We start from the raw sequence: 19,310 nt of genomic DNA on the forward strand, positions 1-19,310 counted from the left end.
AGGCAAAATTCGCCGTGAGCTGTGCCGAGATGGTGCTGCCCGTGAGGCTGCGGCAGCCGCGTGGCCACATGGCCGCACCCGGCGCCGGGATGATCCCGGCCGCAGCGCCTCACCACCCCTGGGAAAAAGTGCACCTGTGCGGTTTTGATTTTTTCTTAAATCTGTAATGACCGAGGTGTTACCAACCTCTCTGCTCGGGCCAGCAGCGTGCCCGTCTTGAGAGCCATCAATGATCGGCTCTGTCAGATATAGTGGAAGCTTCTAGCAGCTTCTCACGGACGCCACCTCTGTGGCTTCCCCCCACCACCACCACAAAACCAGGCTGTGTTAAACCAACACAGCTTGCTTGGGCAAGGGACTTCTCTCATTGTTTGGAGGGTGGGAGAGGTGTGGCGGGTCATCCCTAGTCCGTGGCCATCTCTGTGCTTGTCAATTGCTTGGAATAACCCTTTGGGGAGAGGGTTTTGCCATGCCGTGGTGTCCAAAAAGCATTTAATTCTGCATGCCCTCATTTCCCTAATGCGTCGGGATGTTTCCAGCCCTTTGAGGGGCTGCAGACCATACCTTAACTCTACTGTACTTGAGTTTTCCATACAGCCTGGTTTTACAGCTTAACATTTGGATCTATATTTCTTGTGCTCTGAAGGATGGACGTAACCGCAGCCCAACCAGGGAATTTTAAAAGAAAAATTAAACCTTCCTCTCGAGCCTTCCTATTGCAGTTCTGGGGGTTAGAGTCTCCCATGTGTTTCCCAGACCAGCATCCCTGGGTTTGGGCACGGTACCCGCGGTTAGGTCCACCTCCTGAATTTCGCAGTTGTGGAAAGCGTGCCGTCCCCCATGTCACTCCTAATTGGCACAGGCACATCCCAGGCATAAGAAGGGTTGTCCTTGGATTGTTTATCCCTGCACAGACACAAGGCGGGGTGTGCGACCCCGCTACCCCTCAAATCTGGTTTCTGGATTGGCTTTCCTTGGGCTACTGAGGATGCTCTAGTACCGTCTGCCTGCTTTCAGCTGTATTAGTAAATACCTTCTAACTGTGGCATGAAAATTGATGAAGTGTCCTAGATGGAATGAGTAAATGTACCTAGTGTAACTGATTCTTCTAGAGGGAAACTTCAGGCACAATTAGTATATGTATTAGTAGTACTAATTAGTATTAGTAGCCAAAAGGCTGTCAGAGCAGCCTGTGCGTCCTCTGGATGACGTTTTTAGATGCCGATATTCTTACCTAAGTATTTCTTTTTCTAGGGAGCCCCGAAGGGCAGGAGATGTATGTTTTTAACTTGACATCACTCACAGAGTCTGAAAACGTCTTGTCAGCTTCGGTGTATTATTATATCGGTGATCGGCTGCATGCGGAGTGGAACTGTTCCCAGTCCAGTGGCTGTTCTCATCACAGGCACGGGAAACCTGAAATTCAGATACGTCTTTCAGTTGGGACCTTTCCTTCAGTTGGGAACCCAACTCGGAGCCTGGGACATTTCCTCATCAATGTCTCTTCTGCTTACCAGGACATCCTTTCCTGGCAGTGGAAGGATATCACTCGGCTCCTGCATGAAGCAAAGCAAAACAACGAACTGCTGATCAGTGTTAAAATGGATCTGAGCAGCCATCACCCCTGGGAAAGGGCATCTTCTTCCTATGAACCCTACATCTTGATTTACGCCAATGATTCTGCTATCTCAGAGCCAGAGAGTGTTGTCTCTACTTTGCAAGGACATCGTCATCCTCTGGCGAGCGTCTTTTCCAAGCCAGAAAGCCACATGAGGAGCAGTGTCAGGAATCGCCGGAGAAAACGCTCTGCAAACATCCTGTTGCCGTTGCAGAATAACGAGCTTCCGGGAGCCAAGTACCAGTACGGTGAGGACGAGAGATGGGAAGACAGAAAACCCTACAAGACCTTCCAGCCACAGTTAGCAGACAGGGCCAGGAGTAAGAAAAAGCAGAGGAAGAATCATCTCCAGAAGACCCAGACTCTCCAGTTCGATGAGCAAACACTGAAGAAGGCGAGGAGGAAGCAGTGGAACGAGCCGAGGTATTGCGCCCGGCGCTATCTCAAGGTGGATTTTGCAGACATCGGCTGGAGCGAGTGGATTATTTCCCCGAAGTCCTTCGACGCCTATTACTGCTCAGGAGAATGCCAATTCCCAATTCCAAAGGTATGGTCTTTATTGATTCATTTTCACTGTCTGTTACCATGAACTGGGCATTTTTTTTCCCACATCAGTCAAAGGCAGCCGGTGCCGGTATGCGTTTGGATTGAGGACCTACGTGGTACCTTTGCCCCGTGCAGCAGGTTAGAACAGCTAGTATAAAGATCAGCTTGCAGAGGTAATTAGAAAAACTTAACTTGCTATTAGTTTTTCATCTGGTATCCAAATTGCCATAAAACATTTCCTGAATAGTGCTTATGATGTGTGAACTTGTTATTAGCCTGTTTAACAAACAAAATACAAGCCAGATCTGGAAAATTGTTTCGTAGGCGGCACTTGTGCCCGAAAGGAGCCCAGAGCCCCACCACAGGCAGTGGGCACAACGCGCTCCAGGAAAGCCCTGTACCATGGGAGGCAAAGCTGCCCCAAGGGCAGAGAGCTCCGGGCAGTGGCGGGAGTGGTCGGGGCACCCGTCGAGTGTAAGAGTCGAGTGAGTTACTTGTGTGACTGACCAAGGGGATCCAACAGCAGTGGATCTAGGCCCACTGACTTTCAGAATATCCTCTGGTTTGTAAGAGTTGGTTTCACGTGAGTAGCAGGCGAGGCAGATGTGCTCCTAGCTCTGTGACCTAGATAGATGAACTCTGCTCCAAATGTCCAGTGACGTTCTTAGCGACATGTAACCCCTGGAGGCTGCTGAAACCTGAGAGCAGGACGTGGGATTTGAGGCTGGCCTAAAATGAGGGGTTATGCACAAGTAACACCTGCAGGAAACATCAGTAAAGGCAGGGCTCTTGGACTCACTGCAGTGTTTCATTCCAGAGTTTTTATTCCTGCCACGGTGAAGCCAGAGCAGTTGGTTCCAGAATGTATCTGGCATTTCAGCTTAAGGAACCAAGGGAGTTGCCCTTTGAAAGTGATTCAGAGAGGAATTGTACCAAAGGGGGATAGCGCTCAGACAAAGCAAGCTGAGGAAGGTGGGGTCCTCTCCTTGAAGGAGGAGATGACTTGCCTACCTCCAGCTGCAAAGGCAGGCTTTAAAGCTGAGGATCACAGGATCTGCCACTACTAAGACTGTGTTCGCAGAAGGGTACTCTGACCCTCAGACAAGAACAGACCAGTCTGTGCCTGTGGGTATATAATGTTCCCTTGCTGAGGGCAAGCTCCTAGAGTTAACAACCTGTTGGGTAATTAAGAACAGATGTGCTCCCCACGCTCCAGATTTTCAGGCCTTACCCGTGCCCCGGTTCTAGTTAGCTGGTTTGACTGCTGTCAAACCCACACACGCTGGGAGTGTGACATGGCGCAGAGCTTGCGGGCTGGGCAGACGCCCTCCTGGTTGGGAATGAGAGCTCCTAACTGCCATTGTGTGCCCGTAACCCAGCTGTAATGACATTCCGCAGGGCAGCCAGGCTCCTGAGGGCCGTGCAGCTTGGCAGGTGTAGCCTGACCGCAGCTGGGCTCACTCACAGGCTGGGCAGTTTGGAGGCAGCTCGGCATTTTTATCTCCTGCTGCGCCCTCTCGGCCTCCCCTGCTTCAGCCCTTCTCTGAGCAAACTTCTGCCTGCTTTCCACGACCGCGGCTGGACGGAGCACAGGCAGCCCGCAGGCAGCGGCCTGACTCACCCCCCTCGTGCAGGGCATTATGCAAGGGGATTTGAGTTTCCTGAGGAGCACAGGACTTGGGTTTTTGCTCTGCTCACGGTTAAATTCTTGCTGGCTGAAGCAGAGTTCTGCCAAAGCTGGTTATTCTCCAGGGCACACCTGAAGGACCGGCGCAGCGTGCTCAGCACGGGCTGGGGTCAGTGAGGAGGATGTTTGTTCTCTATTGTATGCTACCCACGTCAAACAGGGATACTTCTTTTAGGACAGCACGTGTCCAGGCTGTTGCCACTGAAAGCTGAGACCATGCTTGAAATCCATTCGATGCTGCTCAGCTTGAAGTCAGTTTGGTGCAATTCAGCATTTTGGGGCTATGGATTCCATGTCTGAAGGAGACGTGGCATATTTGGAGACTTGATTTTGTTTTCAGTACTACTGGCTACAGGAAATAGGATCTCAGTAGGTGTTCTACCTTTGACCTGCGATCAGCAGGCTCAGGACAACTGTTGAGCTCCCAATTATTTTTGGGGAGAACGCTGCCCAGCAGCTGAGTAAGGGAACATGGCTGTGCTACCACAGCTTTCACTTCTTTCTGGAGGCAGAAATGATATAGAAATCTGAATTTTACGATAATCTGTGTTTTTAAATCCCTGGCTGCTACTGTTGAGGAGTATAGGTACTCCTGAATTCAAAACAAATCAACAGAAATGTCTTTCTTGAGATCAGCTTAGATGGAAACTTACAACTTTGTGGACTAATGTGCCGCTCAAACGATAAGACAAGCTGGAATTTCAGTTATTCCTGTGCTTTTTGCAGGTCCATATCTAACCCTTAAGCCTGACTTTTTTCCCAGAAACAAAACACGTCTCGTCGCAGCAAAACTGCAAATCGACCACTTGGCCAAAATGACCTTGTTCTGTATATTTCTCAGTGACATGTGATGGGGTATGCACTGAACTGTGTTGATTCCCAGATTCTGTGTGTAAGAACAACTCTAAAAAGCAAACCAAAAGTCCTTGGCTAAAAGCTGTACCTTTTGCATTTTTCATGCCCACCTGTCTTTTGTACAGATACTTGGATCTGGAAGTGTTTCAGGGTTCAGAGGTAAAACTTTGTATTTTTCATTTCTCTGTGTTGGTGTTTTATTTTTATGAGCACCATAATGGTTTCTGGTTTTGTGGCCAAGCAGTTATCTCACCAGGCAGATCTGCTTTCTGTTCAGAGCACACCCAAGCGTGTCCCTTTTTATAAATTAAGGGGACTTTGTCCTTTGGAGTTTGTTCTCTGGAGGAAAATGTCATTGTAGTATGAGGTACAGCTGTCTTGGAGGCTCAGTTCCTCAGCAGTGCCACTGGCTACAGATGTACGCTACAGACGAGAAGCGATCGGCACGGAAGGAGGAACAAAACAGGAGAGCCTTGCACGAGCCCTGGGAGGAGCAGTCGGCATCGTGGCCTGAGGCGCTCCCGTTCTCTCCTTCACACGCGTTTTATCCGCTTTGGGTTTTTTCCTGATGCGCTTGTGTTCCGCTGCTCAAGCTTCCCAGCCCACGAGTTGTTTCTTTGGCTCCCCTAGCAACACAGCCTGTCAGCACGTGAACTGCCTCCCTCGCGGCCAGACGAGCTGTAAGACCGAATCGCAGCCTGTGTGTAACTTAAATCAATCAGGAGAGACCACCTTGACCTGTAGGTTCCACTTGGGCAGGCAAATCCCACAGGGAGTCCGAGGTTCCATCCCCAGCAGGGAGCTGAATGCAGTGGATGGACTCTGGCATCTGGGGGCCAAGCGAGCCAGCCCAGATTCATATTCCTTGCTGCTGGCTCGAGGCAGCTACAATGGCAAATGGAAAGAGTGGAGGGCAAACAGATGTTCCAGCTGAGGGGTCTCCACAGGGCCCTTCAACAAAGCAATTTTATTGTAGAGTGCATGAGTCCATTGCAATGCGGGTGCAGTAACGTGGTCTGCCATATCTTTATCTTGCAGGCCATGAAGCCATCCAACCATGCCACCATCCAGAGCATTGTGAGAGCTGTCGGAGTCGTCCCCGGCATTCCTGAGCCTTGCTGTGTTCCTGACAAAATGTCTTCTCTTAGTATCTTATTCTTTGATGAAAACAAAAATGTGGTTCTGAAGGTGTACCCCAACATGACAGTGGAGTCCTGTGCATGCAGATAACACCTTGTGAGGCCTTTTGGCAGTGCCAGGGTGATCACTTGCTGTTTGGGGAAGGGAGGTGGATGGGGGTCTCATCGTACCTACTTTATGTTTGCACTGCCAATGCATTTCCTTTGGACAAAAAAGAAAATGTAAAGAAATCCAAACAATGAGAATGGAAATGGAATGGATTCCAAATAGCAATTCCAAGGCAAGTGAATATGAACTTCATTCGTCTGTACACAAGCCTTGGGAATGGGACCTGACCGTACCTGCTGAAATCGAGAGGTGAAAGAAGAATCTGCAGATTTTTGAGACTGCCCGAAGAACATAGTGATCTATTTTTGTACAAGATTCTGGAAGCAGCACAAGCTGTTAATTCTTATCTCTGTTCTTATGGTGACTAATGGCGGGGGGACATTAGAAATGTAATAGTCTTCATTTTAAAGCTAAATTTCTTGCCTTAGGTTTTAGAGTAGTACAGCAAGGCGGCAAAACAAATCTGACATCCTAAAAGTGTAGATAACCCTACCTGAACGTGCATCTCCTTGGTACAACGTTACCCACCTTGTGAGCGAGTTCCTTTTCATCGATATGTTCTTTGTAAGTCAGGATTTTGGAGCTCGGCATCCCTGGGCAGAAGAGCTCAAAACAGGACTGCTGAGTGCATAACTCTGATTTCTTACAGGCTCAGTTGTTTCTTTCATGGAAGACTTTTCCTGTTATGGAAGATCAGCAGGCCAGGGGTGTGAAAATACCACACTCAGTGAAGTGTCCGAGTGACTTATTCACAACATATTCTAGAACACGCTTGCAAATGATCTGTGGGTTGTCTGCCTGCAAGGATGTTGTAGCCAGGTTGTGGAGTGGCCTCTTCTCCCAGGTAACAAGCGAGAGGGCCAGAGGTCATAGCCTCAAGCTGCACCAGGGGAGGTTCAGGCTGGACATTAGGAAGAATTTCTTCATGGAAAGGATGGTCAGGCAGTGGAAGGGACCGGGGAGGTGGTGGAGCTGTTCAGAAAAGGACTGGACAGGGCACTCAGTGCTCTGATTTAGTTGGCAAGGTGGTGATCGGTTCTTCCATACTTTGGGGGCCCTGAACTCAGCAGCAGCAGAGTGTCACTCCCGGGGCAGGGCTAGTCCCAAATATTGGCACCCTTGACTGAGGAGAGGCTTGTGAGTTTGTAGGAGACTGATGGGTTGTTTAGTGGCTCCCTTTTCCTTGTAAAACCAGCGTTTTTAAATGATTTCTGGTGAAATATTTATCTGTGTACAGATTGTCAATTAAGAAAAATGAAAATCACCTCCAAAAAAGAAAAGTTATTTTGTATATGGAAAGAAACTTTTACAGATGCTTCTAATTTATTTTATATCTGTGGCCCTCTTAATGTATCTTTCTTTATCTCAGCACTCTTTAAACCGTGCAGTTTTCTCTGTCAGTGCAAAGATGAAGCACCAGGACTGTGGTGGAGCTCCAAAGGACAGGTGCGACCACAGTGTGAAGGGCATGTTTCACTACTGATGGATAAGCTTGTCTGATCTGTATGGTTTTCCTTCAGTAATATGGACATTCTGCTAGGAACTCTGGAGAAATATAAAATAAAATCACTCTTTAAAATGAAAATCCATGTTTTCTTGTGTGGCATTCAGATGTTTCCAAGGACATTAAAGTTTTCCCCATGTTCATCACTCTGGAACCAGTCCAGTGCTCATTCCTGAGGCCACTTTGCAATGGTTGTTGGAAAGGATGAAGGTGCGTGGGTGGTCCTGGGGCCCGGGTGCTGTGGATTCGGTTCGAGGTGGGCAGGTACGGCAGGAGGAAGGTACCGCGGTTATAGGACGGGTCCAAGGCCCGAGGGGGTCAGTGGACAGGGACATATCCTCTGCGGATAGCGTTATGTGCCACAGCAGGAACCCTCTTAAAGGGGTCTTAAAGGTGCTTAAAGGTGTCTTAAAGGTGCTTAAAGGTGTCTCCAGGGGAGCAGCAGCTGCGGGAGTGGAGGGGCCGCAATGAGGACTGGGGCTGGGGGGTACAGGCAGCTGCTGCGGTGGGTCTGTGTGTCTCGCCGCGGTGCAGCCGTGCCCGCAGCCCCCCGGGCCGGTCTCCCCGCAGCCCCCCGGGCCCGTCTCCCCGCAGCCCCCCGGGCCGGTCTCCCCGCCGCGGGGTCCCGGGGAGGGGAGGAGCCCCGGCCCAGCCGCTGCGCTGTGTCACGCGGCGGTGGCACCGGTGAGCATGCGCAGTGTTGTGCAAAGGGCAGCGCATGCGCAGTGACGCGCTGACGCGTCCTGTGGGGTGTAAGGGCGGGGCGGAGCCGGGCAGCGCTGCGCATGCGCACTGGCTTTACGCGCGCAGTGCGGTGCTCGGCGGGCGCCGTTCCGCGGGGCCGGCCCGGCCGTGCGGGGCCGCCGCGGTGCCCGGGAGCGGCTTGGAAGCGCCAGGCGCGGGTCCCGGCCGCGGCAGCGGCGGGCGAGGGTTGTGGTGACAATGGAGGAGGGCGGCTGTTGCTGTGGCTGCAGCGAGGTTGAAGGTGAGCGGAGAACGGCGACGCGGCGTGTGCCGGGAAGAGACCCGAGGGGGGGCGGCCCCGGAGCAGAGCTGGGCGGGAGCGGGCGGCGGGGGCTGCGCGGGGTGAAGGCGGTGCGGGCGCGGAGCCGGGGAGGAGCTGCGGAGCTGGGGCCAGGGCTTGCGGGCGGCACGGCGGGACCTCCCTGCAGAGCCTTTCCTGGGAAACAAAACCTGGAGTTTGTCCCACCTCGGCCCCGTGGCAAGGGGCAGCGCAACCGAGGGGAGCAGCGCCTGAGCGGGGGCGGCAGCGTGCGGGCGCAGGGAAGACGCGGCTGGTGCTGGAGCGAGAACGTGCAGGTTTCTTACATTTAAATGAACGTGGAAAGCAGGGAGAGAGGTGGTATAAGAGCAGTGTGGGTGCTCGGGCAGGTGAGACGGGACTCGGGAGGGAGTCGCTTTCCTGAGCTCCTGAAGTTCCGCTCGACTCTCTCAGGAGCACTCGTGAGAAGTTTCCCATTTGGAATTGGGCTCCTGAAGAAAGGAACCTGAAACTGCTGTTTCTGATAAATCCGTAAGTATGGGAGGCCATTTGAAGCTTGCTGCTGTAAGCAGCCAGTAACTCCCACAGATAGTCTAACTATTAAAAATTGCAACTTTTGTTTTCTCTGCACACAAACGACTTGGCTGTCTCATACAGGGCTCACTGAGGCTGTGAATTGCAATCCAGAGCATCTTCAGGCTCCTGGTGCTCAGAGCTGTGGCGTTTGGTGTGCAGAAAACATCCCAGGCTGCCTGACTTGGATTTGGATGTGCATTTCTGCAGATCCTCAGAGTGGGAAAAGGCCAAGAGGGTGGTGGGAAGGGTTTTCTCCCAGGCCTGGGCATCCTCAAGACACCTCAAGGCTGGTTTTTAAATGTTGGTTTTCTTTGTTTCCCAGCCCAGGGAAAAGCTGGAGAAAAGGTGGAGAGAGTGGCAAGCGGGAATCCCATGTTTAGATCTGCCCTTGGATTCCAGTTCCTCCTGGGGGGTCTGTGCTGCCCAAAGAACAAAGGAAGGAGATGTTGGAGTACCTGTTTGTTCCCCTCTTGAGCTTGGAAGAGATGCTGAGGGTGAAATTCCAGGGAAGCTGCGCTTGCAGAGCGACTGGAGTGCGAAGCAGTGGCAGCTGTTTGCCGTGGACCGGTTTCCCCCCTTCACTTCGGTTCCCTGGTATAACAGCTGGGGATGGGGTCAGCGGCTCTGACCCAGGAAGAGGTGACCGGTCCGGGGAGATGGTCCCGAAAGGAATCGCCTTCCCGAGGGCCGGTGTCTTCCCTCAGCCGGTGGCAGGAGGGCCCTTGCAGAGACTGTCAGCTCTTTAGTGATGATCAGCTCGTGATTCCAGCTCAGCTCTGCAGGGCAGCCTCCAGGCCAAGCCAGACCAGAGAGAGAGACGATGGCTGGTTCCGCACAGAGGTAGCTTTATTGTGGGTCCCCTCCGGCAAAGGGGAAAGCCAGGGACGGGAACCCTCTCTGAGCCACAGGGGCCAGAGGGCTTGCTTTTATAGGGGTACAGGGGATGGGTAAAGGACCAATGGGTTACAGAGGATTTGGGACGGGCACAGGCCAGTGGGTTACGAAGGATCTGCATAGTGTCTCCTAAAGGATTGTGGGTCTGTCTTTTCTCGCCGTGACCAGAGAAGTGGTTGCCTTTCCAGGGAGTTCTGCTGGGCGATTGCGAAATCTCTTATTTCAGCAGAGATCCCTCCAGGGGAGTGGCTGGGCATACCCCACACCCTGGCACTCCAGGTAATCCCACACTACCTTTGCTTTTGTAAATGCTTTGCTGAAGGGTTTCTGAATGTCGCAGTGAGCTTTTCTGTTCCTGTTTATATGGAGGATCTGTTTCAGGAAACGTGTCTCATTGTATGGATGGATTCAGAAGTCCCTGTTACAGGTTAATTGCAGTGAAGAAAAGGAAAAGACGCCAGTAGCCTGGACTGGGATGCCCCAGGCCCCTGCCAAGCACAGGGGTTGTTGCTGGGTGTTTATTCTCCAGTCCTGCGTGCTCAGGCCTTGTTCTGAGCTGCTCAGCCATAAATGCCACTGCAGGAAGAACAGGAAATCCCACAGTTCCTGTGGAGCATTTGTCTGCACTGACGTTGTGCTGCAGCCTGAACTGTGTCCTAAATGTTAGCTTTGAATTAATGCAGATGGTCCAGGATTGTGTGTTCGGGGTTGCTGGTTTAGGGATGGCCAGGTCTGGATTTGCATTTGTGGGCACTGAGTGTTCCTTGTGTCAGCTTTAGGTCTGGATTGGTGGGAATTGTTGGAGAAAAGAGAAGGGAATTGAAATGCACAGCTCCATTCTTGGAGAAATGGTGAGGATGGGAGAAAAGAGGGTGTGGAACTGCTGGGAACTCCTGGAGTGAGGGAAAGGATCCGAGGATTGGAAGCAAAAGCTGTGGAACAAATCCTGAAAAGGGGGCAGGGCAGGGGGGACACCATGGGGAAAGAGGGAAAGAATCCCTGCTCCAGGGATCCAGCAGGGGCCGGGAGAGGATCATTTTCCAAACACTGGCCCTTGGTGGAATCCTAATAATGAAGGTCAAAGGAAATCATTCCTTTGTTATTAGGTTTGGAACGAAACCAGGTGGGTGAGAGCTGCACCTACCCTGCTGCTGGCAGAGGAGGCAGAGCTGGGCCAGGGCAGCTGCTCCGTTGCGTGGGTGCAAAACTCGTGTGTTCCTCTTCCCAGGGAGTTCCAGGCTGCTGCAACTGTTTGGCTCAAGCCCCTGAGAGACGCTGGACTATTGCTGAGTGATGGCTCTGAGAGTTGCCCACTTGTGGAGGGCCAGGGTGCTGGGCTGGGTCCAGGGAAGGTTTTGGGTGTGGAATGGCCCGTGCGCGTGAGACGGGGAGGGGGGGGTGAACTCTCGCTGCCTGGAGGCTGCAAATGGGGCTTTGAAGGGGGTAAGAGGGAAATGCTGCAAGGAGAGATGGTGCCTCTTCTCCTGCTAATGGCCCTCCCTGACACAACTTGCACAAGTTGTAAAACTTTCTCTTCCCTTCTATGTTTCTTTAAGTGATCATTTCATACTTTGTTGTTGCTGTATTGCGATAGGGACCAAAGGGCTGCATGGCTGCTTTCCGTCGCAGCCCCACGGTTCTGAAATAAACCCTGCGTACACACGTAGGGGTGCACGTGTTTGCAAACAGGGTTCGTGCAGTCTTTCACTGCAGTCCACCCTGATGGGATCTGGGAAGTGGTCTGGGAAGGTCCCTGGATAACTTGGGCCTTCCTGGGGGTGGAATGCCCACCTGTAAAATAAGGAGCTTCTGCTTCTATTTTCTTGTTCCTCCAGGTCCCCTGGAGTGCATGCTGTGACCCCCCCCCAAGCTTGCAGAGGCTGTTTGGATGAGGGGAGGGGACTTGGAAAATCCAAGTTACGAGGACAGAAGGAGTTTAAATTGAGGGCAGAAGCTCCTCTTCCCTTATTGTCTGTGTTTGAACTGGTTGAGATCCCCCTTCACTTATGATTTTAAGGGTATTGATTGAAGGAAAACCTGCCTTTTCTGCGGTGCTAGGGGTATCAATTGACCGGGAATCCACGTGTTCCATTTGAAATGGAAGGGGAGGGCACGGGTGTTTCCATTTTATGGGTTTGAATTGAGGGTAACACCCCCCCTCCAACCCCCTCCCCCTCCGTTTTCATGGTCCTGAGGTTTACGTTGAGGGGGAAGCTCCGTTGTCCCTGTTTTTTAAGGGTTTTCTTTGAGGTAAAAATCGCCCTTTTCCCATCATTTGAGAGATTTGAGGAAAGCCCCTGTCCTTCTGATATGTCAGAGGATTAAATTGAAGGGGAGAACCCCTTTATTTGCCATTGTATTGGCTTAAATGGAGGTAAACGGCCCCCGTTGCCTCAGTTGCAGGGGTTAAATTGAAGGAAACTCCAGCTTTTCCAGCATTTGAAGGGTTTAGGTGGGGCCGTGCCGCTGCATTTGAGGGCGCTTCTGGCCGTGCCCCGGCACCGAATGTCTTGCGCGGGAGCACTCCCGGCCCCCGGGGAATTTCTGAGGAGGAATGGCAGTTTGGGGGCTGGGCTGCCGACAGGGCCCGACGGAGCCGCGCCGGTCCGAGCCGTGCGGAGCCGAGCCGGCCCCGGCCGTGCCGCCCGCTGCGTGCGCTCCGTGCGCGGGGCTCGGGCGCCGCCGGGTCCCCCTCGGCCCGGTGCCTGGCTTTTGTCCGGTGAGGGTGTGCTTGGGCATTCAAGGTGACTGGAGAAATCACAGCTGTGGAACTTGAGCAACAGCGGGCGCGTTTCCCCCAGAGAGCTGCGGCAGCGGTTCCATCTCTGCCCTCTGGCTGCAGACTCAGCGCTGCGCTCGCTGCTGTCAGGCGGGGGCAGTGGAGGAGCGCTTTGTGAGGCTTCAGTGAGAAATTTGCTTTGTTTCAGTGCAAAGCTGAGCTCGCCCAGAGGCAAGGGTGTCGCTTTGTACAGTTTAGGACAGGGGGGCTGGAAAACCAGTGGCTAAGTCTTGAACTATCAGGATCTGTATCAGCATGCCTGCGTCTCCTGGTAATCACTTGTAACTGGTAGATGGTTCAGAGGTTCAAGACAGCTTATCTGCTGTGCTGACCAGCGTGTTTTGTTATCTTTTGATGTGTAGGATGGTGCTAGGTTTGGATGGCTTGATCTAAGTTTCAGCTGGCACTGGGAGCGCTGTATAGAAGTATTTTACACACCTTTTTGGTCAATGGTTAGTCTTTTCTTTGTGCTGCAAAAATAAGGTTTCTAGTATGGCTTAACTTATAATGCGACCATTTACCAAATTGATGTCAGTGCTGTGGATTACTTTTTATCTTTCTGATTTTTGTCAGCGAATCCATTTTGTTGTTACGATAGGCTTGTAAGGTCTGGGTCAGGTAGAACTGGACTTCTATGGCTCAGAATTGAGACAACCATTGAAGCTTTTTCTTGCTGAAACTTCTCTTTTTCTTTCACTTGCCACTCTAACACTTTCAGCGATACAATCACCATGTGGCACCAGCCCAGATAACCATACAAAATTAGTCATACAGTGTTTGTCTTTCTTTTTACTACCAGTGCTGTAGCTTGTAATTCTTTGGCTGGTACACGTCCTAGTCTTTTTTTTATCACTTGTGCTCTTGTTTCAACATTTTGAGCTATTGCCCTGTATTTCTAGAAATGCAGGAGTATTCATTAGAACCAATTTTGCTGTAGGGTGCGATATCACCAGGATTGGCTTGGCCTTTGGTATTTAAATCTCGTCTTTGCAAGCAGGCAGAGCTTGGGGGGTTGAGGGACAAAGGGAACTGGTTTAATCTCTCCCTCAGGCAGGAGGAGTTTCTGCGGTCTATCTCTTTCTTTAGCAGTGCTAATGTGTATCTCCTGAAGTGGTTCTCTTGATTGCCACACCCACACACAGAGGTAATTCACATACAGGAACAGAATTTTCAAATGGAAGTTAAAGCATCTGAGCGAACTCTGTGGCTATCGCAGAAAAATCCAGGAACATTTCCTTTTGGTGGGGAGTAGATAGAGCATCTGCTTTTGTAATTACAGTTTGATTCACTGGTTATCAGTTTTCAGGAGTCTCACCTTCGAGAGGGAATTTGGTATTTTGCTGAAGGCAGCCACTCCTACAAACTGCCCTTTATTTATGTGTGAATGCATTTGGGACGGTTGTAGGGACAGGGTTTTGTGTTAGGATTCGGTTTTGTGAATCAATTTTTAAACGCTGGCTTCTGCTTGCCTCTTTGATTAGTCAAGCAGAAGAGTTGTAAGTAGAATGCATTCTAAATATACTGCTTCTTAATGATATCCCAACAGATTTTAGCCGTGTAAGAGATAACACTTTTTATTAGAGTTAGTTTCACCAATTCTAATTTTATTTTTCTAAAACTTGAGTTTAGTTTTTGGCTTTTGTAGGGAGTACAAGGGGCAATCAGAAGCTGTTGAAATGCAGGAATGTGGGGAAGCTGGCTGATGGGTCATCTAGCCCTTAGGATGTGTGGCCTTTGCTTGCTGTAAAGGAGCGTTGTTAGGTTGATGGGTTGGTTGATTTGGTTTTTATTTGTGAGGCGTTTGAATTGCCGCTTTCCCCCCCTGCCACTCGGAAGCAGGTTTTGGCACTTGGAAACTCCAGGCAGTTGTTTCCTGTTTCTCTCCTAAACAATTTCTTAGTACATTTGGAGTTTCTTTCGGCAGCGGTCTTAAACGCCTTAAGATCTGCCTCTGCAGAGGCTGGGATGCTTGCGTCTGCACGGCTGTGTTGTGCTTGCAAGCAGCCGGTTTGTGTAGCAGCAGCAGAGGTATTTTTAGCTGACTGCACAGGGGCAACACGTTCCCCTCTTTTCATAATATTCATTCATAACATTCACTTGACTACTCCAGAATGTAATGAATGGATGATGTGGGTTTAAAGAAGTCCCTGCCTTTAGCCCAGGCCTCTGGTAGCGGGCAGTCACATTACGGAGGTGGCCAGCACGCCAAGAGCCGCTCTCATTCGTAAGTTCTTTAATGATGGCCGATTTGGTCTATTATAGAATGAATTATTTAGTGAATGGACACAAAACTAACAGACATGAGACTTAAAAGAGACTATTACTACACAGGAGTAAGACAAAAGGGACCACTAGTAGTATATGCACAGGGTTAAATGTACCATTAAATTTTCAGCTAGCTAAGAAATAGCAGAACTTAGGATCCAATGTTCCTTACCACCAAATGGTTGAAGGGGCACGCATTGAAATCCTCTCCCTCAATTTCTGGAAAAATGACCACGAAGTTGCGTCCGGGCTTCAGGGAGAATTTGTCTTGCCCGTTCCCAGGGAGCGTGTAAGAGACTTCTGCCTCCTGACAACCTGTTCTACTTCTACAGTGTGGAACCAGGCCTTTTGGTCACCTCTGGTTTTTTATCTCTTCCCACAACTCTTAAGCTGGCAGACCTTTTGGTGCCAGGAGATGATACCTGCTGGGCCTTGCCCGCCTGGGTTGTCTCTCCTGTCTGCACCAGCCGCCTGTGGTAGGGAGAGGGGCGATATGCCCTGCCCCTGGGCTAAGTATGGATTTAAACGGGGCTGGGTGTTAGTGTTGGGAAGAGACATTTTTCATTCAGACTGCCAAAATAAACACCTGTAAAATCCTAGCTCTGCATTCTGTGTAACATGTTTCTATTTCATATTTGTGTAATCGCAAAAAGCAAGGAAAGAGTAAAAATGTGACTGTTTCCCACTATTGCAATGTGAAGGTTTTTGAAAGGCTGGTGTATTTATGTTCTATTTTTCCACTCCAAGCTTGGCTTTTTCCCTCCTTTTTCAGTGTCTGCTGCATTGGGTGTCCCAAGGAAGGCTGGATTCCTCAGCAGGAGTCTTAGGAATTGGTGCCAATTCTGCTTTTTCTGAAGGTGTATCCAAGGATGCTACCAAAATGGCTGTTTTCTCCGCTGAAAAGCTTTCCCTCTATGACATCAATGCATGCATGTGTTTTAATCATGTAGCCAGATGTACTAAGAATTGTACTTTCAATGCAAACACCTGCAGTAGGTCTCTGTTTGGTTTGTGTCTGCGAGAGGTGGGATTTGTGCTGGAGAGGTGCTCTTGAGTACAAAGGACGGAGTAAATCGGCTCCCTGGTTGTGCAGTGAAGGACTGACTTGCAGGGAAGGGGAGCATTTATAAACTGCATCAATATTGCCCTGAAATTCTGGGTAGTTGGAGTTGGCTTGGGCCTGTCAGGGTGAGCCATAAGCAACCCGAGCAAGCCCCTGAAGCCTCAATGGATGTTGGAAACACTTCCACAGAAAGCCAAAGCAGTAACGATTCCAGAGGAGAAGTTATAGGTGATTGCTTATGATCGGTGGGGAATTTCCTTGGCAATTATTAACCTTGGACATAGGGCATTTTGGAGGTGGAATTCCAGTTTCAGCCACAGGCACCTGGATGAGAAGGAGAGCTCTTTGCCAGAGGAAGGGAAGTATTCTTTTGCCAGTTAGTGCTGTTAGTGAAGTGATCAGAACAAAAGAGTGACTTCTTTTGGGATAGGCTTATTTATTATATGGATGATAAGCAAGTAAGAGGAATGAACTACATGGATAAGAAGCAGTAACAGCAATCAAGGTCGAAAGGCAATGCATCAAATCATTATTATGTATTCTAGTAGGGATTAGGAAGGGATACAACAGCAGTTACCCTAAAACGTTACTGTCATCCTGCTCTGTACTTGAGCTGGGGAGTCCCATTGCAGAGAAAGACCAGAGAAACCCTCCTGGTAACCCTTAGGGAATGATCCAGACTTGCTCCAAGTTGGTCTCACTTGGATATTGTTTCTTGTACAAGGGTATGCGATCACGTGTTTTGCTTTTCTTTTTTGTGACCTGGGGCTCTGTCACACCCGTCCGCTGGCCAGGAGTCCAGGTATGTTGAGCACGCAGCTCCTGTTTTCCTAAAATTGCAAATCTGGATTTGAAGAGACATATGTCTTTGGAAGTGAACATGGAGTTCAGCTTGAGTTGATGTAGTGATCGACTTAGGTTCAGCTTAAAAAAGGCCCTACCGACATTTTATTGTATCTAATCCCTGCTTTCTCCTGCGTTTTAGTTCTTGCCTCTCGGCCCACTCTGTTTCACGGGGCTGTACATGGTGAAACACTTCCCTGTGTGCTTTCTGGGTTTGAGCTGCCCTGCCCCGGCACGTAGGGTCACGGTTAAGTAGAAGAGTTATCAAACTTAGTGGTTCATCTCTTTTCTATGGGTTTTGGGCAGAAGACTTACGGGCCCGGTGTGGGAATAACTCCCAGCCCTCGGCGTCTCGTTGACCGCCTCCCGTTGTCTCGCAGGTCCCCGAGGCGGCTTCGGATCTCCGCGGTCACCGACGCTGCCGATTTTCCCGGCGCGCGCCGTTCGACGTCGAGGAGCGGCATCCAGAAGCTGTGTCGGAGCATCTTCCTGGCTGGAATGTTTTGAGTAAGGGCTGCAGTCAGGGTGTAAGCTGAAGGGTGTGTGACTGTGTGTGTGTGTGACTGTGTCTGTCTGCCTGCGAGAAGAGTGCGGGTGTGGAATGGTTCTGACCTTGTGTGTGGGAGTTTTGCCTTTCAGCTACTTTTTAAACTTAGAGTAAAAACAACCCAGCTGCGCTGGCTGGGGATTTTTTCCCTCCCGGCTGGGTTTTTTTATCTGGGACCCGGCCGGTCTGTGAGGTGCCGTTCATCGCCAGGGTTTGGGTGCCGACCGTGCCGGGGATTTGTCAGGCGGGATGATTTTGGGGCTCCCGGGAACCGCGTTCCCATGGGGTGCTCTCGAGACGAGAGCGAGGGTGGGTTTGTGTGTCAGCTGAAGGAGGTGTGTGGTGGATGAGTGTTTTCTTCTCCGTGTGCTGCTGTTGTTTTGGGTTTCCTGGAACAATAAAATGTCCTAAATTTTCCAGAAATAGAACAATTGTTACATTGTACTGATAGGGGGTTGGCTTGTGTTGCTCTGTGTTCGTGTTTGCTGCTGCACTTGCACATATTGCTCTGTATGTCAGTTGGACTTTGACCAGTGTGCATATGGATTGTACTTGTGCTTGTGTACATTGTTGTTTCCACTTGCTTTGGTGAAGTGTAAATAAAAAACCCTCGTTCAATCAAGCTGAATAAACCCTAATAAAGATACCCCCCCTCCCCCCTTTTGGTTGCTCTCTTCCTTTGGTGTGGTTTAGTAATTTTTTCACCATATTTCTTGCTTTGCTACTCTGCTTTGCTTTACTTTTCAGTCTATTCTTCACTTGACTTTATCTTTTTCTCACTGTTTAACTGTTTCTGGATGTCTCTGTCACTCTATTTCTCAGTTTCTCTTTTTCTCTTCAACACTAATTCTCTTTTAAACTCGATTTCTTTTTCTCTCAAACCCTATTCTTCTGTTTCTCTATTCCTTTTTTCTCTCTATTTTTTTCTTTGTCTCTCTCTCTGACTTTGACTTTCTCTCTGACTTTGACTTTTGAACTACCTTTCTCACCTTCCCTCCTTTGTTCATTTTTACCTTTCTACCTTAGGTTGTTTCTGTAGCAGCTTGGAAAAAAACAAGAGACCACTCTTTCTTCAGGCACAATCTGCCCCAGGCTTTGTGTTTCTATTTTGGGAAAGTTTTAAGAGAGTTTTGGCAATGGGCACAGGGAAAGACAAAACAGATCCATGCCCACACACTTGTCAGGGCAGACTTTCTGCCCCTTCTAGGCCACTGACTCAGACATGAAACCCCCCAGCTTTCTGGGAGGTGAAGGAAGAACAGTCACACCTGGTGCTTCTACCTGTAGCCATTTGCCTGCTCTGCTTCTTTCCCAAGAGAGCAGAAGGCCCTTAGCAAAGTGAAGATCAGTGGAACAAGTTGCTCTTCCACTCAGGGCTCTCGTTAAGGCTGGAATGGCTGCTGCCAGCCTCTGCACTTTCTGCCTCCCCAACTTCCTCCCTTTGTTCATTTCTACCTTTTTAACTTTCTACCTTTGCTTGGTTCTGACTCTCTACCTTTCTTGCTTTCTACCTTTGTTGCTTTCTACCTTTCTCAATTTCTAACTTGATACGTTTGTTTGTTTCTACCATTTGAACTTTCTATCTTTCCATCTTTCTTCATTTCTAACTTTCTACGTTTCTACCTTTGTTCATTTCTACCCTTCTGACCTTCTGCCTTTCTACCTTTTTTGTTTCTACTTTTATGACTTTGTACCACCTAAGTTTTCTCTCTTTTTACCTTTGTTCATTTTTACCTTTGTAGTTTCTAACTTTCTACATCTGACTTTCTCTCTTTGTTTCTAACTTTCTGGATTTGTCCCTTTCTGCCTTTGTTTGGAACTTTGAAACTTTATACCTTTGTTTTTCTCCCCCTTTTTACCTTTCTAACTTTGTTTCTAACAC

General features: G+C 49.8%; 1 protein-coding gene and 2 long non-coding RNA genes across 9 annotated transcripts in view; all 3 read left to right on the top strand.

Moving 5' to 3' along the window:
• BMP3 (bone morphogenetic protein 3) overlaps nucleotides 1-7,539 on the top strand; it is a 93,901-nt gene extending 86,362 nt beyond the window's left edge. For 5 of the 6 annotated variants that reach the window (XM_048303033.1, XM_048303032.1, XM_048303031.1 and 2 more), the window contains 2 exons: nucleotides 1,255-2,165; nucleotides 5,745-7,539. In XM_048303033.1, the coding sequence (XP_048158990.1) occupies nucleotides 1,275-2,165; nucleotides 5,745-5,936 (1,083 nt within the window). In that variant the 5' untranslated portion in view covers nucleotides 1,255-1,274 and the 3' untranslated portion in view covers nucleotides 5,937-7,539. Of the gene's footprint in view, nucleotides 1-1,247; nucleotides 2,166-5,744 lie in introns of all 6 variants that reach the window. The other variant, XM_048303035.1, reaches the window with a different exon arrangement.
• Nucleotides 7,540-8,249: 710 nt separating this feature from the next.
• Nucleotides 8,250-9,733, top strand: LOC125325738. The gene is made up of 3 exons (XR_007203525.1): nucleotides 8,250-8,443; nucleotides 8,915-8,992; nucleotides 9,360-9,733. It is a non-coding gene; the product is annotated as an uncharacterized LOC125325738 (long non-coding RNA).
• Nucleotides 9,734-9,896: 163 nt separating this feature from the next.
• On the top strand, nucleotides 9,897-18,090 carry LOC125325737. 2 transcript variants are annotated; one of them, XR_007203523.1, is made up of 2 exons: nucleotides 9,897-10,210; nucleotides 17,262-18,090. It is a non-coding gene; the product is annotated as an uncharacterized LOC125325737 (long non-coding RNA). The 2 variants fall into 2 exon arrangements; XR_007203524.1 differs by lacking the exon at nucleotides 17,262-18,090 and adding an exon at nucleotides 11,160-11,475.
• The last annotated feature ends 1,220 nt before the right edge of the window (nucleotides 18,091-19,310 follow it).

The sequence above is a fragment of the Corvus hawaiiensis genome, chromosome 5 (assembly GCF_020740725.1).
Source record: "Corvus hawaiiensis isolate bCorHaw1 chromosome 5, bCorHaw1.pri.cur, whole genome shotgun sequence".
Lineage (NCBI taxonomy): Eukaryota > Metazoa > Chordata > Aves > Passeriformes > Corvidae > Corvus > Corvus hawaiiensis.